Source organism: Falco biarmicus, chromosome 3 (assembly GCF_023638135.1).
Source record: "Falco biarmicus isolate bFalBia1 chromosome 3, bFalBia1.pri, whole genome shotgun sequence".
NCBI lineage: Eukaryota > Metazoa > Chordata > Aves > Falconiformes > Falconidae > Falco > Falco biarmicus.
The window spans coordinates 60,986,844-61,005,863 of NC_079290.1; the positions used below are offsets into that span (position 1 = coordinate 60,986,844).

The 19,020-nt window shown below is 41.1% G+C and overlaps 1 protein-coding gene and 1 long non-coding RNA gene across 2 annotated transcripts; one reads left to right on the top strand and one right to left on the bottom strand.

The window, feature by feature from the left end:
* The first annotated feature begins 64 nt into the window (after positions 1 to 64).
* NDUFV2 (NADH:ubiquinone oxidoreductase core subunit V2) lies at positions 65 to 14,741 on the top strand. The gene is made up of 8 exons (XM_056333610.1): positions 65 to 245; positions 2,147 to 2,212; positions 8,068 to 8,130; positions 8,213 to 8,329; positions 9,939 to 10,107; positions 12,224 to 12,333; positions 13,226 to 13,302; positions 14,188 to 14,741. The coding sequence occupies exons 1-8, from the start codon at positions 204 to 206 to the stop codon at positions 14,279 to 14,281; spliced, it is 738 nt and encodes a 245-aa protein (XP_056189585.1). The 5' UTR covers positions 65 to 203; the 3' UTR covers positions 14,282 to 14,741.
* On the bottom strand, positions 13,779 to 18,922 carry LOC130146951 (uncharacterized). The gene is made up of 2 exons (XR_008821051.1): positions 17,116 to 18,922; positions 13,779 to 13,945 (listed from the first exon to the last, which is right to left on the bottom strand). It is a non-coding gene; the product is annotated as an uncharacterized LOC130146951 (long non-coding RNA).
* Between the last annotated feature and the right edge of the window lie 98 nt (positions 18,923 to 19,020).

Below are 19,020 nucleotides of genomic sequence, written 5' to 3' on the forward strand. Positions count from 1 at the left end.
CACCGGGCCCGGCCCGCGGCCCGACCGCCAACCGCCGCCGCGCGCTCCCGCCGGAGCGGCCGGCTCAGCGGGCACGCGCGCGCACCCGGGCGCCTCGGGCCGGCGCATGCGCGGGGCGGGTCTCCTTGGGCGGCGCGGAGGGCGCGGGTAGGCCTCAAGGAGAGCGCGGCCGGGCGGGGGTCGCCGTTTCTGCCGCCGGCGCCATGTTCCTGTGCGCTGCCCTGCGGGCCGCGGCCACACGCTCGGTAAGGGGGAGGCAGCGGCGGCCACGCGTCTGGCCCCGCCGGCCGAGGCAGGGCGCCCGCTCGGCTGGAGGAGGCCGCGGGAGGGGTGGGAGGCCGCGGGGTGGGGGCCGGGGCCGGTGCTGCCCTCGCGGTGGGCGGGCGGTCGGGGGCCGCCGTGGCGCGGGGCCTCGGGAAGAGAGGCCCGGTGCCGACGGTGGGAGGGCGCCGGTGCCGGCTGTCTCCCTCGCCCTGGCGGCCCCGGTGCTTGCCGGAGCTGCTCGGCCGGCTCTGGAGGGGCGCTCCCTGCCTCGAGTGACAGAGGCTCCAGCAGCGACTGCTCGGTGCCGATTGCAGGTTATTGGAAAGCTTCCCAAGCGGGAATAAAACTTCCGACTTGGCGTACGTAAGACTAACCACGGGAAGGAAGCCCCTTGGTTTGTTTTTCGGTCCTGAGCAGCCCTTCACGCCAGTTGAAATCCTTTAGGCCAGTGCAGAAAACGGGGGCTCATATTAGTTCGTCTTCAAGTCTGGAATTTACAGGTGTGGATCTTGAAAACAGAGCAGTATTTGTGGATAGAATAAAGGGCTTCCATCTGAAGTGCATCCTTTTGAAGGAGCGCCGCATGTGTGTTATATGTACTACAGCATCACATCATTTACATGCGCCTTTCAGCATTGTCTGCAGAATTTCAGTTGTATTTGCAGGCTCTGCTAAGGCTTATAAGATTTTTGCCCGAATTTTATACGCTGTCTGGCTCACTGAGGGCAGTCACACTGGCATGTCAGTGCAGTTCATTCGATGTGCCTCAGTCTGTTGATAAAAGACAACAGACTGAGGGTCTCCTGTCACTCAGGAGTGATCTGCAGTCCACAGAGTTACCCAGGTATTCCAGAGTTCATCTTGGCCTCTGACACAGAAATGGCAGATTAATTGCTTTCCTGGCTGCTGCTTTCAGATGAGCCAGAACTAGAAAGCAAAGATGAAATGCATGTGTACAATATAACACACAACTGCAATCCAGTAAATTTCTTCCTGGAAGGACTGATCGTATGACTGCAGCCATCATGTGAAACTATGCTGCAGGTGAAACTACATGACATGCTTCTGAAAACACTGAGCTGATCAGGTTGCTCTTACAGAAGAGCAGGGGCTGTAGTTCCCTGGTACTTAGGTTTGTATTTCAAATCTGGCCCTGTGACTGTATTTTTGCTAGTTTGATGCTGAGCCACTTGGAAGTCCCACAAATTGTATATGGTAACAGAACTTAAGTAGTTGAGGGATTTATTTTTTTTTTTAATATGCTATATTTCCACTTTGAAGAGATCTCAATCTTGATCTAGAAGCCAATGTAAAAATTTATGTAAAATTAATTTTCTTGATCCGTTTTGTCATGATGGATCCAGACAAAGTACTGAGAATAGCTGAACAGAACTTGCATATGGGTCTGTGTGTGGTTATTTCATGTTTGTGTTTACGTTTGTCCTTTTATGCCTGATCCCACTGTTCAGTTAGATAAAAGCTGAAGAAGCATGTAAATGTAGAGAAGAATCTCGGTAGTAATGGTAGCTTTTGCAAACTTTAAAGCATATGTGATGTAAAAATTGGAAAATTATTCATGAAATGTTTGATAAGAATTTGTTCAAGGCACATAAATCATAAATTAAGCTGTAGCAGAATGTTACCTGTTTGAAGTTAAATCCTTTTAACTTCTACATTGTCTGAAATGGTCAAGGTGAGTTAAGAAATTTGTTCTCCTAATAGTACAGGAGAGCTGTTAATAGTCTTCTTGAGTTGATTTAAATTATTAATGATGACAGTAGAATTAATGGCTTACACTTAAATAGAAATCAAGCTGGGTCTGAAAGCAGCTACTAGCAGTATGTAAATTATTAACTATTAATACTATCTATTTTCTTTGTAGATAAGACAAGTCCGATACTTACATAGAACAGCAGTGTGCAGTGCCAGTGGAGGAGCCTTATTTGTGGTATGTAGTTTTCTACCTTACTGTAAGGGGGATGTGTAAGAAGAGTTTGGCATATGCTTTTTTAATTTGCCTAAAAGTTTTTGATGGGCAGAAATTTACTATAGAAGCCTGCTGGCATTTGCGAAGAAGCGTTTTTTCCAGTAGAACTTTTCATTAGAATTGTGACGGAGAAGCAAAAAGGCTTGCTTATTTATTTGGCCTTGTGTTTCTTTCCTTATATAGTAAAAACTCTTTTATTAATAGTAATGGTAATATTAGCAGCATTTGTATGTGATTGCAGATGAGAGTTTGCTTAAACTTTTATCTCATTATGAAACAGGTTTTGTTTCCTTTTTTTATTGAGTTTGTAATTGAAGCTCATGAAAATTTTTGCAGGCACAATTTCTTGATTTCTAAAATTTGCTGCAGAATTACCCTTAGGTCCAGGTGTTGAAAAGTGCAATTCTTGTTTATATTATATTTGATATAACATGTTGCATAATGATTTATAATTGAGGCCATTAGGCATTATCGTAATAGTTATAAATAGTAATAGTGCTTGCAAAAAAGAAAAAGCCCTCAAATTTAACTGTGTAAAGCACGTGCGTTGGCTCTCTACCTCTGAAGAGAACCAGAAGCATCTCAGAGAGGTGTGTTCTGTCCTGTTCTGCTCCATTCAGAGCTTTACCTAGTCTGCAGTTTAACTGCTGAATAATTTGGGATTTTTCCAACAGTTGGTAGAAATCACCACTGTACAAAACTGACAACTTTGAAAGGAGATGCTCAGCATTTTTTAACAGATTTTTGTTGTTGTTGCCTTTATGCAGCTGTTTCTACAGCTTTTTAAATTAAGATGAAGTTAATGGAATTACAGTACATGCTTTGGATACATTTCCAGAAACCTGAGCAGGCATTGATGATTTACAGAGTGAGAGCTGGTATTCAAGGGATAGAGGAAACGACGTAGGCTGACAACTGAGAAAACTTCAGATGTAGTTTGAGGTTAGTAAAGACAGGCAAAAGGTGTCATTTGTACCCTAATGGATGTTGGTGTCTGGCTTATTTGCTGGAGGGAGGAGCCTGAAAACAGAAAGCAAAGTAGAAAAGTGAAGTTGTCTGTTTTAGTTTCTTGTGATTTGCAACTGTTTATTTAATAGCATCAATTTATTTTTATTCTGCAACAGGATTTTTGCTAGAAGAGCATAGGAAATTGTTTTTGTGGGGGCTTGTTCTCTGTGTGTGTGTTGAGTTTTTTTAACAGGGTAATATTTGTTCTGTGAAGTAAAAGGCTATGGGAAGAAGACATTTGGATGTCATTGTGTGTGTGTGTGTAGTTGCCCTAACTACAATAAAAACCTTCAGAGCAAATTTCAAGGGAAACTAGTCCTGCTGATTTGAGCTAAAGGCATTATTTTAATCAACAGTAGCTGTTTATATACAATCAGAAAATGGGTCGTGTGTGTGTCCATGTCCCATTTCTCTAGAGGAAAAAACCCAACATGAAAAAGGTCTTAGCAGATAAAGGGTCAAACAAAGGCTGTGAAGAACCGCTTGTGGAGGAATAGTGTGCTTACCTGGGAATAGCTGTAACCTGTTGTGGTGGTCCTCTTTGTATGTCAGTTTACACACAAATGTCTTTGTTTTGTCTTGCAAAGCATATTGGCGCTTCTTGTTGCACTTGCCACGTATGAAATCTCTATGTGAGGAAGGGAAATGCATACAGTGTCTTTGTTTTGTAACAGCAGGGGACAGGCTAGCAGGGGACCTGGTGGTCTAATTAAAATCTAGTATTAAAAGGCAGTTCTAATCTCTGTGCCTCTGTATCCCTTTGCAAACTTTTTTCATGCAAGTTTTTGCCTTACATCTTATCAGAAACGTACAGAGATAAGAGAACTTCTACTGAAACCTCGTTTTATTCTGAAACAGCAAGAAGATACTTTCTCTCAACCATTAAACTCAGTCTGGTGCCATCACAGGCAGCTGGATCACACTCCAGAAAGAGCATATAAAATTCAAAACTAGATAAATTGTTTGCCCATAGTAATATGAGGGCTGCTCCAAATCTATCATTTCTGATGGTTAGGGAAGGCCTGATTACAAAGATACTTTTATTTATAATAGTTATTTTTCTTTCTTTAAACATGCCCTCTCTATCTTTGACTTCTGCCTGACTTTAACCTCCTTTTAACAGCTAAAACTTAACTGTTGTACTTTGTGGGTTTTAATACATGAACTGAGTTTCCTTAACACATCAACTGCCCTGATGTTGCCTTTGTCATAGGGCTGCACAGGGATTCAGTAGAGAAGGTTACAGAATTGCTAATTATATTTTTTGTTACTTGTGAAATGGTCAGTTACTTGGGTCTGAGAGCACTTCCAGTGTTCTTAAATTAAGAGGTTTATATGGGGAGTTCTGCTGGAACAGTGAATACTTGCCCTTTGGAGAAGTAGTAAATTTCTTTTCATTGCTGATTTGATACAGACTTTTAATAGGTTGTTGCCCTAAACATAATTTCCCCTGCAGACCATGCAGACCATTTTGATTTACAGTGTTTTTAACTGGCATTCACTGCAGGGTACAGGTCAAATTTCAGCCAGCTTTTTTGCAGTATACATGAAAGCTAAATCATTCTAGTTATTCTATTGTAATTCTTCAGTGCTCTTTAATAATTGTGTCAAGAAAGGCAGATGAATAGATCACTGAAAAAGAAAAATAAAATGGCCCAGGTTGGTGTAGCAAAAAATGTGAGATGACCATCCAGCAGCCTTAGTACCTTCCCTGGGAGAGTACTGTGATCTATGGGGACAGCGTGGCTTGGGTAGGCCTTCTCAGTGCATTTTTCACACTTTTAAGTAGTCTAGGCTGGATGCTGCAATACAAATATGATACAGTAAAGCTATGCATGGAATCAAAACCTATTGTGTAAGACTTCAGGAAGTTGCAGAGCGCGTGAAAGGGTATCGGAAAAAATGTGTGGATAGAGTTTGACCTTGCATTTCAAGAAACTGCTGTAGTTGGCATATATGTAATTGTATTTAGTTTGTGTATGGAGGAAGCCTTAATATATCTTGTTTCTTTTTATAAGCATCTCTTAGATGAGGAAAGGTTGAGAGAGCTGGTCTGTTAGAGAAGGCTGAGGGAGTGGGGATCTTATTAATGTCCATAATACCTGAAGGGAGGGTGCACTGAGGGTAGAGCCAGGCTCTTTTTAGTGATGCCCAGTGACAGGACCAGTGACAGCCTCAGAGAACATCAGGAAACACTTTTTTTAATGTGAGGGTGACCAAGAACTGGGACAAGTTGCCCAGAGAGGTTGTGGAGTTTCCACAGAAGGTCCGGAAGCCATCTGGACATGGTCTGGGTAAGCAGCTCTGGTCTGCTTAAGCAGGGGGGTTTGGCCCAGATGACTTTCAGAGGTCCCTTCCAACCTCAACCACTCTGTGATTTAAGACAGTATTTTTTCCAGTACTATGTCCTGAATTGTGATCTTTCTCTGCAGAATCTATAGCCTAAAAAAAGGCAGAAATGCACTCGCCATTTAGAAGTAAGTGAGATCGTGCAGGTCTCTGATAAATGGTGCGTCATCATACAAATGGAAGACTAGGGAAAAGGTGACTGACAAATTCCTAACAGCTTGCTAAGCCTAGAACTCTGTAAACTCTGGATGAAAACTATGAAACTTACCACAGCACAGAATTGGGTGAAGCCCACTTAGAATGGAGAATAAACAAGGTGATATGATCGTATTCAGTGTTCAATAAACAAGGTGATATGATCGTATTCAGTGTTCAATAAACAAGGTGATATGATCGTATTCAGTGTTCAATAAACAAGGTGATATGATCGTATTCAGTGTTCACCTGTGCTGTAGCTTTTACAGTGCATCTTGGAGCCTTGCTGCACAGAACTGACTGTGACAAACCAGCTTCTGATATAAAGTATTTATTATTCCTTTTCACTTGTAGGGTATTTAAGGATATCAGTTTAGAGATGATAGACTGAAAGGAGCAGCTGTTCTAGACAAGAAGATTTTAATAAATATACTTATTTGAAAACAAATTCAGATCAAGTACAATTGTAACTGTATGAAATAGCTATGGAAAGCAGACTAGCAGCCTGAAATAAAACGGGCATGCAGATTTGAGAAGGAAAAGTTAAGTTATGGAAATACTTATCCTTTATCCCCTTGTATTTGGTCTGTGTAGTTGCAGAACAGATCTGTAAGGGGAAAAAAATTGAAAGTTGCACAGTATTTACTATCAGTTTTTAGCAAAAAATTGCTGATGGAGGAACTTTCATTAAAATTGGTATCAACCCACTAACACTAAATACAAGGACTCAAATCCTTTATCTGGAAGGGTCAGTATAAAAAAATGGCAATTGTGTTCCTAAAACCTGTTTTATGTTGTCTTGTAGACCACACAATAGACAATTAATTCATACTTCATAAAATATTTGTAAAGGGAATTGGTTATCTTTCTGTAATTCCTGTTACTAGGGGGAAGTCAGCCTCGGTGGAGAAGTGTATATTGACTGTAGTTTTATATTTGACTTGGAACTGTAGTAGGGATACATGTTCTCCAGTTGATGATGGCAGTAGTACTGTCTGCTCCAGGATATAGGCAGGATAAGCAAAGGGAATCTCTCACTAGACCCAACAGATGTAATTGAAGTTAAGTTTTTCGATAATTCCATATTAAAATTTCTAAGTCCAGGAATAGCTGTGGACCATACATACTTTCATTTCTGCACTGATGATGGTCTTTCAGTAGGTAAGTATCTTGCAATGTTAAAAAATTTCATTAAATCCTTTGCTGCTTAATAGAATGCAGTGTGGAAACTGCAAAATCACCCTAGGTTACTTGAGATAATGATCAAAGTCAGTGGAGTGGGTTTCTTTCTCCTAAATATACTTTTAAAGCTTTTATTATTAGGTAGTTGTGGATTACTTTTAACATCAAGCCTCAGGTATAACTTGTACTTTCCTCAAACTTTCTCAATTTGAAAATTATAAAGTTTGGAATGAAGCTTAGCTGTGATTATTTCAAGGATACCATAATGAGCTGCTTAGAGATAACTGAAATTTTTGTGCAGGAAGTTTCTTTGGTGGATAAGGATTTTCATCAGAACTAAGATTTTATTATAGGAAAATGTCACTTTCTTCAAGACTTCCAAATTTCTATTTTCTGAAAATAGAAGAACTAATTTCAGTTTGATGTTTCCTTAGAAGACCACCTTAAAAACAGTATGATAGAGTATCTTATTTTGGAAATCTTAATTCAAAATTCTGCTTCTTCCATTCTGATTCAGAATTGTATCTAAAATTAAAATGTTTAAATCCAATACAAATCAAAAGTTGATGTTAAAATGAATTAATAATGTGTTTGAATGTGCAAACATTTTAGTTGCATAGTAAGCTTCTTGATGAATTTTAGAGTATTTATAGTTAATGTCTCACGGGAAAAGAAAAAATGGGCTGTTGTGTTAGTCCCTTGCTGTTTATTAAGGTATTAACCGGAGGACTCTTAATCTACCCGAGATGAATTTGAACATAATTGCCAAACTGTATTAACAGTGTTTAAAAAAATGTATATTTTGATAACACTGTATTCCTCAGGAAATAATTTTTTGAATAGGAAATAAGAGGAATAAGTCATTATTTTTGAGTGATGAAATAATTATCTGTATTTTTGATAACTTTCCCAGAGATATTTAATCATTTGAGTACTATGAAATTTTTATCTGGAATATATTGGTTTTACCCAAGCTACTCAACTGTAACTGTCTAATGAGAAGATACTTTACAACAGTAAATCTGTCCTGAATAATTTCCTGACAATCCCTATGTTTACACATTTTTTTTCTTTTTCTGAAGCACAGAGATAGTCCTGAAAATAATCCAGATACTCCATTTGAGTTCACACCTGAAAACCAAAAGGTAGGCAGACAAACAAAGTTAAATACACAGACTTTGTCTTCACATCAGTACTGATACCTTTTCCCTCTTTCCCTTTAAAAAGCGAATAGAAGCAATCATAAACAACTACCCAGGGGGACATAAGTCTGCAGCTGTCATGGCAGTACTAGATTTGGCGCAAAGACAGCATGGATGGTTGCCCATATCAGCTATGAACAAGGTATTTGGTAATTAATTGTCTTTCAAGCAGAATAATACTGTTTTCTTTAAATATCTTGCTATAATATTAGCATACTAGTGTAGGAATTTACATGTGGTATAGAATTGTGAGAATTTCATATGAGAATATGTTTTAAAAAATAAAAGGGAAGACTAATGCAGAAAACTGGGGGCTCTGTTGTTTACATAATGTTAGCTCATTGCTAGAAATTGCAGACAGAAGAAAAATTACATGAGCCCTGTTTAGATAGGCGCTTTTCCCAGAATCATCCTGCAAGTAGGAACAGAAACTTGAAAGATTTGGTTCACTGCTGAATTTGGGGAAAGAAGAAAAGAACAATGGAGTTTTTCTCCTCCCAGATCAGTGGCACAACATGCATTGCCAGGATTGTACTCTAGGCCCATAAAGGCTTCTGCAGAGCAGTGTTAGTGTAGTATGTGTCATGAGTGTTGTATAATGCCTCACAGAAAGTGCCCAGAAGACTTACCAAGTTATATATTAAAATGGTTTCAAAATAAGCAAGCAACTACACTGCTCTGAGGTGACAGGTTGCATGACGGTAATCAGATACCAAGAAATAAAAATTTCTGGTTTATATTCATATCAATAAATCTGTCCTATTTTGTGGTGCAATCTGGCATATCAGTTTTAAAGTGAAAAGTGTTTAATGCAATCAAGATGTGCTGAGTGTCAGTGTTATAGAAATTATTGAAGGAGTTAAGTGCACATTTAGGGAAGGGCAACATATCTGCTAACTGTTTCTACAGTGTAACATAAAGCCTCAAATCCCCATTACTACTGAATGGGGCAAGTATTTTTGTTTATTTCAGTTTTGGATTGATACTATATTTTAGAGTAAATAATCTTAAGATATTTTTTTAAGTGAACAGATATTTTCCATGGCTTGTTACTTGTCTACTATAGAGACTGGAACGTAAAACAGTTACCCTTTTGAGAACAGAGCCAGTTCTCAACCTGAGCAGTTTGCCAGGGTTCCAGGTTAATGAGGTCAGGGATACCTGCACCAGAACTGGCTTCATGGAGATTGTGCTTCACTCCCTATTTATTAAATGTGATGCCAACCTGCAGATGCAGTTGTGGTGTTTCTTGGGCCAGCCCTGGTGTGTCACAGAACCTGAGACACACCTGCTGTATCTGAATTGGGTGAGCTAGTGCCAGCCTGTAAGTATCCCATAACAAAAAAGTCCTATGTGGGTTAGTGCAAGCAGATTCATACAAATTTGTTCATTCATACAGCAAAAGAGAAGTATAGTATGAGCTGGAGGTGACAGTGAAAGCTAGAACCCAGCTGATTCCTCACATCTGCTTGTGCATGGTGCTAGATGCTGGAGGGGAATTGCCTTGAACTCCACACTGCTAATCTGTGCCTTAGTGACCAAGTTTGTGCTCGAGCTGGGTGACTCCAATCAGAGTAACTCAAGTGCTTTTTCTTGGCACTTGAATACAGTTGTGCTTTGATACCCATCTCCTTCCTCTCCTTTATCCATTACCAACAGAGGACAGGTGATTTTACTGAAATGGTGTGTTAAATGCCTTTACTAATGCCCTGTGAGAATTCAATATAGTGTCTGTTTTCCCCTTGTTACAGGTTGCTGAAATTTTAGAAATGCCTCCCATGAGAGTATATGAAGTGGCAACCTTCTATACAATGTATAATCGCAAACCTGTTGGGAAATACCATATTCAGGTCTGCACTACCACACCTTGCATGCTGCGAGATTCTGATAGTATTTTAGAAGCCATTAAGAAGAAACTTGGTATGTCACGAATTTATAATACTTTTTGTGATTTTTTTTTTTACCTTTGCTTAATGATACTGAAGTAAATTTTTTCATATGGTGGGGACAGAGCAATAGTATTGAAATTATAGAGTGAAATAATTGGAAAACAGGCACTAAACACTTCACATTTCAGATTTGGCATTTATTCTTTATTTTTAATAATTTCAGTACAGTAGAGCAGAAAAGACCATTGTCTGGAGCACCATTCAGTGGTCTTAAAGTGGTTTTAAGGGCAGTTTGCCAGGAAATACATTATTCTAGTATGACTCTGGACTGAGAAAGTAAGCCCTATCCCGTATATAGGAGAGGACTTTGAATGCTATGGGGTACTTTTTTATATGTGAAGTAAGATTTTAAGGTATATGCTGTATAAAAGTTGTTTGTGAGGGTTTTTTTACTTATATAAGGTGATAGAACCATAGAATGGTTTGAGTTGGAAGGGACCTTAAAGATCATCTAGTTCCAACCCCCCTGCTGTGGGAAGGGACACCTTCCACTAGACATAAAGGGAGGCCACTATAAGGTCTCCTTGGAGCCTTCTCTTCTCCAGGCTGAACAACCCCAACTCCCACAGCCTGTCCTCATGCAGGGGGGTGGGGTGGCGGTGCTCCAGCTCCCTGATCATTTTTGTGTGGCCCTCCTCTGGACTTGCTCCAACAGGCCCATGTCCTCCTTATATTGTGAGGCCCCAGAACTGAACACAGTACTCCAGATAGGGTCTTGCAAAGACCTGAGCAGAGGGGCAGAATTGCCTCCCTCAACCTGCTGGTCATGCTTCGATGCAGCCCGGGATTCTGTTGGCTTTCTGGGCTGTGAGACCACATTTGAGTCATGTCCAGTCTTTCATCCATGAGTACCCCCAAGTCCTTCTCCTCAGGGCTGCTCTCAATCCACTCATTGCCCAGCCTGCATCCATGTTAGGGATTGGCTGTGTTAAACTTCATGATGTTCACACAGGCCCATCTTTCTAGCCTGTCAAGGTTCCTCTTGATGGCCAACGTGATGTTAATATACCTTAAGTATTCTCCATGGAAAAAGTCAATTGAGAGTACTGCATCATACGAGATAGAAGGAGAGCTCATGGGTTTTGTGTGTGGGTTGGCTTTGGTTGTGGGGTTTTTTCATCCTTAGGTGGTCATGCGGAGGGGGTAAGATCAGCAACTAACAACATTTCCACTTCTATGAAGGCACAGTCTGTGCTAACATTTCCTAAGAATCACTGTGGTAAGAGCTGCAGAACAGCTGCTTGTTATCTTGCACTTCATATATTCTGTTGTCTGGAAAAGGCATATTTAGATTAAATTTGTCTTAAGTCTGTTACTGCAAAGGTAGCTTAATTTTAACTGAAACTCTTAAGCTTGAGAAATTGAAGCATTAAGGATTAATTGTGTAGCTCTTACTGAGACACAGACCTTCCTTAAGACTTTTACTAGTCCCCCACTCCACACACACACCCCCAACTATGGAGGAAAACTGCTTTCAGCATTCTTCCTTCCATGGAATATTTTGTCAAGATCAGATTCTGAGATGTTATTCCAGCTAACCTGCCCTCTGGGGAGGTTCTGTATCTCTACAACAATAGTGTGTCATGAAGTTAACTTATGTTTATAGAGTTGCTGCATAAATGAGTCTTTGTGTATAAATTTGGAACTTGTTTATGAATTTGTAGCTAACAATGTTAATGCTTGGATCTGTTTATTTGGGAATTTAATACTCAGCACTGCATATTAACATATTTCGTATCGGCATGTGAAAGCTATGTTTTCCCTATTTTTCGATTCTATTGCATGGATTACTAAAAATGTTCCTGAGTAGAGCTGTTCTGTTTGTCAGAATTGTCATTTCATAGTTATTTTTAATAAATCATACCTGCAGACCTGTAAATGAGGTCTCAGAAATGTATCTGAAAACAGACTTCACAGTTTATTAGAATTTTTAATGGAAACATGTTGGACGTATTTAAGGGGACTTAACTATGCAAATGTTTAAGGCCAAACTACAAGTAATGAGAAGTCTATGGAGTACTTAAATTCGTGCTTTATTAAACTCGTTCAATAAGCATTGCTGAACCTAGTATTCTTTATTGGTTTAGGTATAAAAGTTGGGGAAACCACACCGGATAAACTCTTCACGCTGATAGAAGTGGAATGTCTAGGTGCTTGTGTAAATGCCCCGATGGTACAAATAAACGACAATTACTATGTAAGTATTACATTCCCTTTTTAAAGGTTAAACTTTTTTGCTGGGTTACCTGTACTATCACGTTTCAGATTGTGAAGTTTTGGTCAGTTACTTCAAATTCCTATTGGCAGGGACAATGTTACAACCTAGGGCATCTTTTAGTTTCTTGGACCCTTCCTAGAACACTTCATCTGTATCACAGTGTGTCAGTGTATTTTTCCTTTCAGTTACTGTCTTGATTTATACAAGTGGGACAATATATTTTTGGTGGTAGTGGTCTGCCAGTAATCTGGAATTTTTAAATAGGTATTTGATAAGCCTTTAAATGTGCTTTAAAGCAGTCTGTTAGAAAGCGTGGACTGGTTTAACGCTATTTTTGAACTTCTGGAATTATTATGACTCATTTAGATGCCATCAGACCAAAGGAGTTAATGTATTGACTGAATCTAAATATTTAAATATTCTTTAAAAAAGCAAGTTATTGGTCTGACTAATATTTTCAGAACTGTTCTCTTGAACTGTATCCACATTTTTTTATCACAGCTGACCCTATTTTGCAGTACATGCAACAGCACATGTATAGTGTGTAGGCAGAGATCCAGCTCACTAATGTACCAAGGAAGCTGGAAACACAAACCAATGTTAGAGGGGACCCACATCAACACTGTTAAGTTTTAACATAGCTTCTGCAACTATATGTAAAACAAATTTTTCACGTTAAAATGACAGTAGGCTTTTTCATTTTCCTTATTGTTTAAACCAGTATGTGTGTTAATGGACAGGATCAGAATTACCTATGCTAGGTTAACACCTAAGAGCACAATTTTGAATGCTGCAGTTAGCACAATTGCTGACTATTTTTCTGTTTTGTCAGTGGTGGTTGGTTGATGATTTATTTTACTTTTTTTTACAGGAAGATTTGACACCCAAAGATATTGAAGACATAATTGATGAACTAAAGGCTGGGAAAGTTCCTAAACCTGGCCCGAGGTATATTTGTATAATACTGGCTAATTGATTGAAGCCTGATCCTTTTCAGAAACTAAATTCCTGTTCCAGTGATTTCAGTTCACAACCTACAGCTAAAAAGCATTAATTTACTGACCAGAATGGCATGCTTTCTGTGCCTTTCTATACATTCAAAGCCAAAAGGAACAGGAAAGAACTGAGAATTTTGATGTTATTGATGACTGACTGGAGGAGTGAAAACATCAACTCTGACTTGGCTTAGTACTTAACAGGTGAATGATATCACCTGTTGGAAATTTTTTTTGTCTTGATCATTTAAATCAACAAATGCCTGTTGGTTGCTTGGGGGTTTTTTTATTTCTGACAAAAAACAGACAGTGAGTTTGTTAAAGTGTTATTATTTCTGAACTTTTCTTATCAGTTATTTCCCACTGTTCTTTATTAGCCCAACTACACATATGCTTATGTGATGGTGGAATTAATTTGACTTGAACGTGTTAGCTATTCCTGTTGATTCTATAATGATTTTTTTTTTAATACAAGAACAATCTTAAAACAGGTACAGTTTCCAAACACAGGGAAGCATCACTAACAAAAATCACTGATACAATTGGATACTGCCTTTGGTATTACTGGGATCAACATCATGTGTTGGCTGGCCAACCTGCAAATAAATGAAAGAAAACTAGTGGTCCTGTCTTGCATTTCAGTCAGAAGACTTTGTCACTACCTGATTTAGAATCCTTTTGATTTAAGAGTAGCATTCTGAAGGAGGAATAGGAAGAAAAGAAAAAAGTGGCTTCAGCCTTAAGTCAGATTTTGTAACTTGTCTTCTATCCAGTGATTAAAATAGTATCTGAGATTATAACAATACCAGTAATGAAAAAAACTGCTTTTATTTTTCAGGAGCGGACGTTTTTCTTGTGAGCCAGCTGGTGGCCTTACTTCTTTGACTGAACCACCCAAAGGACCAGGCTTTGGAGTTCGAGCTGACCTCTAAGGATTTTTGTAATACAAAATGAACTGTCTAAAAATAATAAAGTAACTTTAATCTCAGTAAAGTGATGTATGTGCTATTACTTTTTTTAAAAAATGAAGAATGCAACAGCAAATAGTGTATCTTACTTGCTGTGGTTTTAACTCCTGTAAAGCATAATCGTAATTTTGGATTATAAGAAAAGTGGTTCTGTAAAGTGACTCGCTAAGAGAGTCCACTTATGGTCACTGAGAGGTGAAAGCTGCATCTTTTGATCTGTCATTGAAAATTCCTTCCACTTTTTTTCTAAGGTTCTTTGACAAAGCATTAAAACTGACTAAATTACAAATCTGGTAAACGCATAATGAAACAAATTGAAAGGAAATTATCTGTCACAACTTCATCACAGTTTACTTTTAATTGCAATTCAAAAACTATTAAAAAATGGGAAAGGAGATCCAAGCTGCATTTAAAAAAAAACAAACTGGTATGTTCAGTAAGAAGTGGTTCTTCTTGAGTCACCATTCAGTGGCCAGGAAAAATGAGAAAATTACCTTTTTTTGTTACAAAAAACCTCCAACCATATAGTGGTAGTACTCTACTAAAAGAATGTACAGCAACAAGAAACAACTTCCTGTACAAATTCACTCAATACAGCCAAGGTATGCAGTTGGGGGCACTTTAATACATGTGTAAGCGTAATATATGAAACTAGATCACAGATCCTTCTCTGACCTTACTGCTGTGTATCAGCTACTTTTAAGAAATCTGTGTGAAATTGAGGTATTCCTCCCAATACAAAGTTGAATTGACTGCATATTAACACAATATCTATGCTTATAAAATCTGGCAAATGCTTTATATATGTACATATACATACATTTCACTGTAAATCGGGAAATGTGAACATGTTTGTCACCTGAGAGCATATAGTGCCTGCCTCTTCTAAAATCTGCTGTGGAACTTACATTTATTACAATTAATGTGATAGATGGAGCTTAACTGTATTATTTGTATCTTATTCTACATTATGTTGTTTTTATAATCCAATTAATTTTCTAAACTATTGTCCCTCCTTTAAGTCAAATTTTGCATCTACAGATTTTCCTGCATAATGATTATATGTTTGTGCCCCACCTTTATTTCAGTAGGCTCTGTGAAGTTCCTTGATTTATTGTTGAACAAGTAGTGTTACTGTTGGTAGTTCTGAAAACAATATATATGTTTATCGTTTGTATGTAAAACTTGCTATCCCTTCTACACTACTGAATTTATAAAATTAAATAATTTAGTTGCATACAAATGGAAAAGTAAACTTGATGAGTGAAGCAGTTGCAAGGTTTTTTTTCATGCTTATAGGGCAAGTGGTATAGAATACTGTGTGTATCAGAAAACATTACATTGCCTGAAGTATTATCTGTACTTTAAAGTTAATGAACGCTTTTCTGAAAGATAGTATTGAATATTTTAGGTAACAAGTATTACCAGGACAAAATTTCTGTTATCCTCAATTCTTAATAGCAGAGGGTTACTAATAGTAATTCTGGGCAGCTGGTGCTAACCTGTCAAGTAAGTAAACACAGTTCTGCAGTTTTGATCTACCAGTTATTATCTTGGACTGTAAGAGTACCAAGTGGTCAAATGAAAAACAAGTACAGCAACAGTCAAGACATTCCTTAAAATGGGTAATGCAGCATTAACAGAACTGATCCTGTGTTTTCAGTGGTCTTGTTTGCCCCTCTTCTCCAATGGGGGAAAAATGGAAGAATTCACATGCTGTAGAAATTCTCTAAAAGCTGAAGTTAAAAAAAAAACAAAACAAAAGCAATAAACTGGGGAGGAGGGGGAAAAAAAATAATAAAAGACTACCTAGAGAAGTTTTTAAGAAAAACAGGTACAGTCTTGGGAAAAGAAATGAGATTTAGAACATGGAAGCAGAAGACATGGAAAGAATCCACTGGACTGAGTAGGTCGTGGTTCTTTCCTTTGGTAAAGATGGAAGAAAGTCTGGAATAATAGGAAACCACCGGATACCCAATGATGTGTTCAATGTTGGATAACGGAAAGACTTCCAGACCTCCACGTGCCACTAGAAAAATGTTACTTGGAACAGTGTTCTGTCACTACATAGGAAGAAACAATGAAATTCAGTTCTACCTGTGCAGTGTGTTAGCTGGGCTCACTGGCTGACCTGCCAGGGGCCAGTATGTATGCTTTCAGCAGCATGACATTGTGCAAGTTCTTAGCATAAAAGTTCTTGATTTAGTATTTTGTACTGCAGTCTTGAGATTTTTCAGTCATTCAATTACTAGACTGAAGTCAGCAATTACACAGTTCAACCAGGTGCTATGCGCGTTTGTCTTTGTCAAGACCAGCAGTTCACACAGCTGACAATACAAATGTTTCTCTAGGGAGGGCAGATCAAGGGAAGTGCTGTGCATGCCCCCACAGTGGAGCTACAAAGGCATTTTGCAGCTATGCTGGATGTAAAAGGGAGTGGCTTCTGGAGACAAGGGGAAGAAGCTAACAGTGGTAGCAATTAACTGACTGATGCTTTTTACTAGTCCAAATAATAGTTCTTAAAAAAGGCTTAAGGAACTATTTTTTAGTTACTGATAGACACTATTATAAAATGTTAACATCTGCTGCTGGAGATGTTCTCATGAGACTCCTTCCCTGTTACTTTAGCTGCTGGTTGCAAACACCTACCAACACACAGTGAAATCCTGGGAGGTGCACCACTCACGCTGATGCACAAAGAATGCAGCATTGCACCACCGCACTACACTGGAAGCCTGTCATGTTTTACAGGGTCAATCATCATTATCCCTATATAGTACTGTGGAAAGAAAAAATACCCCGCCTTGGGAAACAGTTCTACTGCACTTATGCTGACAGTCTATAGCCCATCTGCTCTTCATCCACTTGCCACCTCAAGTGATGATCTCTGTAATCGATGCAACAGGAAAGTGAATGCAACTCCCTTTGTTAGGTGGTCCGAGGTGCTGGCCTACCTGCTCCTGGTCAGCTGACACTACTCATCTTACACTAGCAGAATCAAATGAAAATTAAGGCAGTTGCTTTACGTATTATCTCTGTGTTTGTACACCAAGATTTTGAAAGCAGGTGAGAGAAGTCTGCCTAGACAATGAGCTGTTGTGCAGCATGCGAATGTTTGGGATTTGTGATGCTATTCTCTACCCATTCTGGAACATGATGGGTGGAAATCAGAATATAAGGGAAGTCCACACAATAGATAGTTTTAATCAAAGTCACCTTTTAATTCTGAAAAATTCACCTTTCTGACTTGTGTAGAATATTAAGGAATTCTTGCTTTCTACACTGTAGCAGTTGAAAGTAATCCAGTAGTAGACTAAGCACAGGAAGTAAGACTAAATGGAAGGGCCTTGTTCAGCTGCCTTCTCAAAACATGGCATCCCAACAGCCCACCTGTCTTTAGCACCTTCCAGAAACAATCTGGAGAGTCTTATTTGAGAACCCACCAGTACAGAACCACACAGATGCCTTAAGTCTCACGACATGATACTACTTTAATAAGCAGATGCAAAATCTTTCACAAGTGCAGATGAATGACCAGTTTTCAAGGTTGCAGCTCAGACTAACATTAGTCCACTGTAACCCCTATCGATGCATTTGTATGACGTCTGTCTTATCGGTGCAAGACCCCACCGCAAAATACTGGTTTTGTTCTGAAACCTGGAAGCGGGCCTAAGCTTCAAAGGCCAAGCTGTGCCCGCCTGCGGGCCGCATGCTCCCCCCGCAGGTCCCGCAGCGCTCTGCGGGCCCCCACCGCGCCGGCTGGGAGCGGCGGGGGGGTGCGGTGGAGGCTCTGCCCAGGCCCGGCGCGGCGGGCTCGCTCTCCCCCCTCTCTACGCGGGTGCCCCGAAGGCGAACGGCCCCCCCGGCGCCGCGCCACACGCACCTGCCTCCAGGCGCTTCTCCCAAAAGCTGCGGGCCCTGTACCTGCAGCCTGCCGGTACGCTGCGCTCCTCTCAGCCCCTGTGAGCACGCGTACGCCCGGCCGTGAGGCGCCCCCCCAACGGGACCAACAACCCCCTAACCGCCAGCGCCCGCACCCGCCTCATTTGGATGCGCCGCCGCCACCGGGCAGCGCCCAGCGCGCAGGCGCAGTGCGCCGGTTGTTAAAACTCACTGCGCCATCGCCGCCGGAAAACCCCTCCCCGGGGAGGGAGCGGCCGCCGTGGCAGCGGCGAAGGTCGCGCTTCTGGGTCTAGGTCCGTTCCTGTCCCGTAGGGACCGGGAAGCTCTCGGCCCCGTCCCTGCCCTGCGGCCAGGCGCGGCGCGGCCGGGCCGCCGCCATTTCCAGAAAGTTCCAGCGGCCGCGGCCCAGCGGAGCGGGGCTGCGCCGGCGCGTGCGCACTGCGCGCGCCCTCCCGTCGCCGCCCTCTTCCCTTACGCCCCCCACCCCGTCCCCGCACCCTGCGAGCCCGTTATTCCTCGCCGCCTGCGTGCGCGGGGGGACGGGGCGCCCCGCCCATACAGCGGCTGAGGAGCCCGGCGGGGCGGGGTGGGGGGGGGCGCGTCCGCGTCCGTTCCCCCTGGGATGGGGAACAGAGCGGTGCCGTGATGCTGCCCCCCCCTCCCCCTTCCCTCCCCAACCGCCGCCCGGGCGGTGTAACGTTCGCGGCAGTGCCCGCCCGCCCGCGTCCCGTGCCCTGTGTGAGGCCACGTGGGCGGGGCTCGGCCAATGGGAGCCGCGCCGAGCGCTACTCGAGCCGCGA

Coding starts and splice junctions, on each gene's coding strand:
- NDUFV2 (XM_056333610.1), top strand. CDS start 204: ATGTTCCTGTGCGCTGCCCTGCGGGCCGCGGCCACACGCTCG. Junction 8,131..8,212: donor TCACACCTGAAAACCAAAAG/GTAGGCAGACAA, acceptor CCCTTTAAAAAG/CGAATAGAAGCAATCATAAA. Junction 13,303..14,187: donor GTTCCTAAACCTGGCCCGAG/GTATATTTGTAT, acceptor TTTATTTTTCAG/GAGCGGACGTTTTTCTTGTG.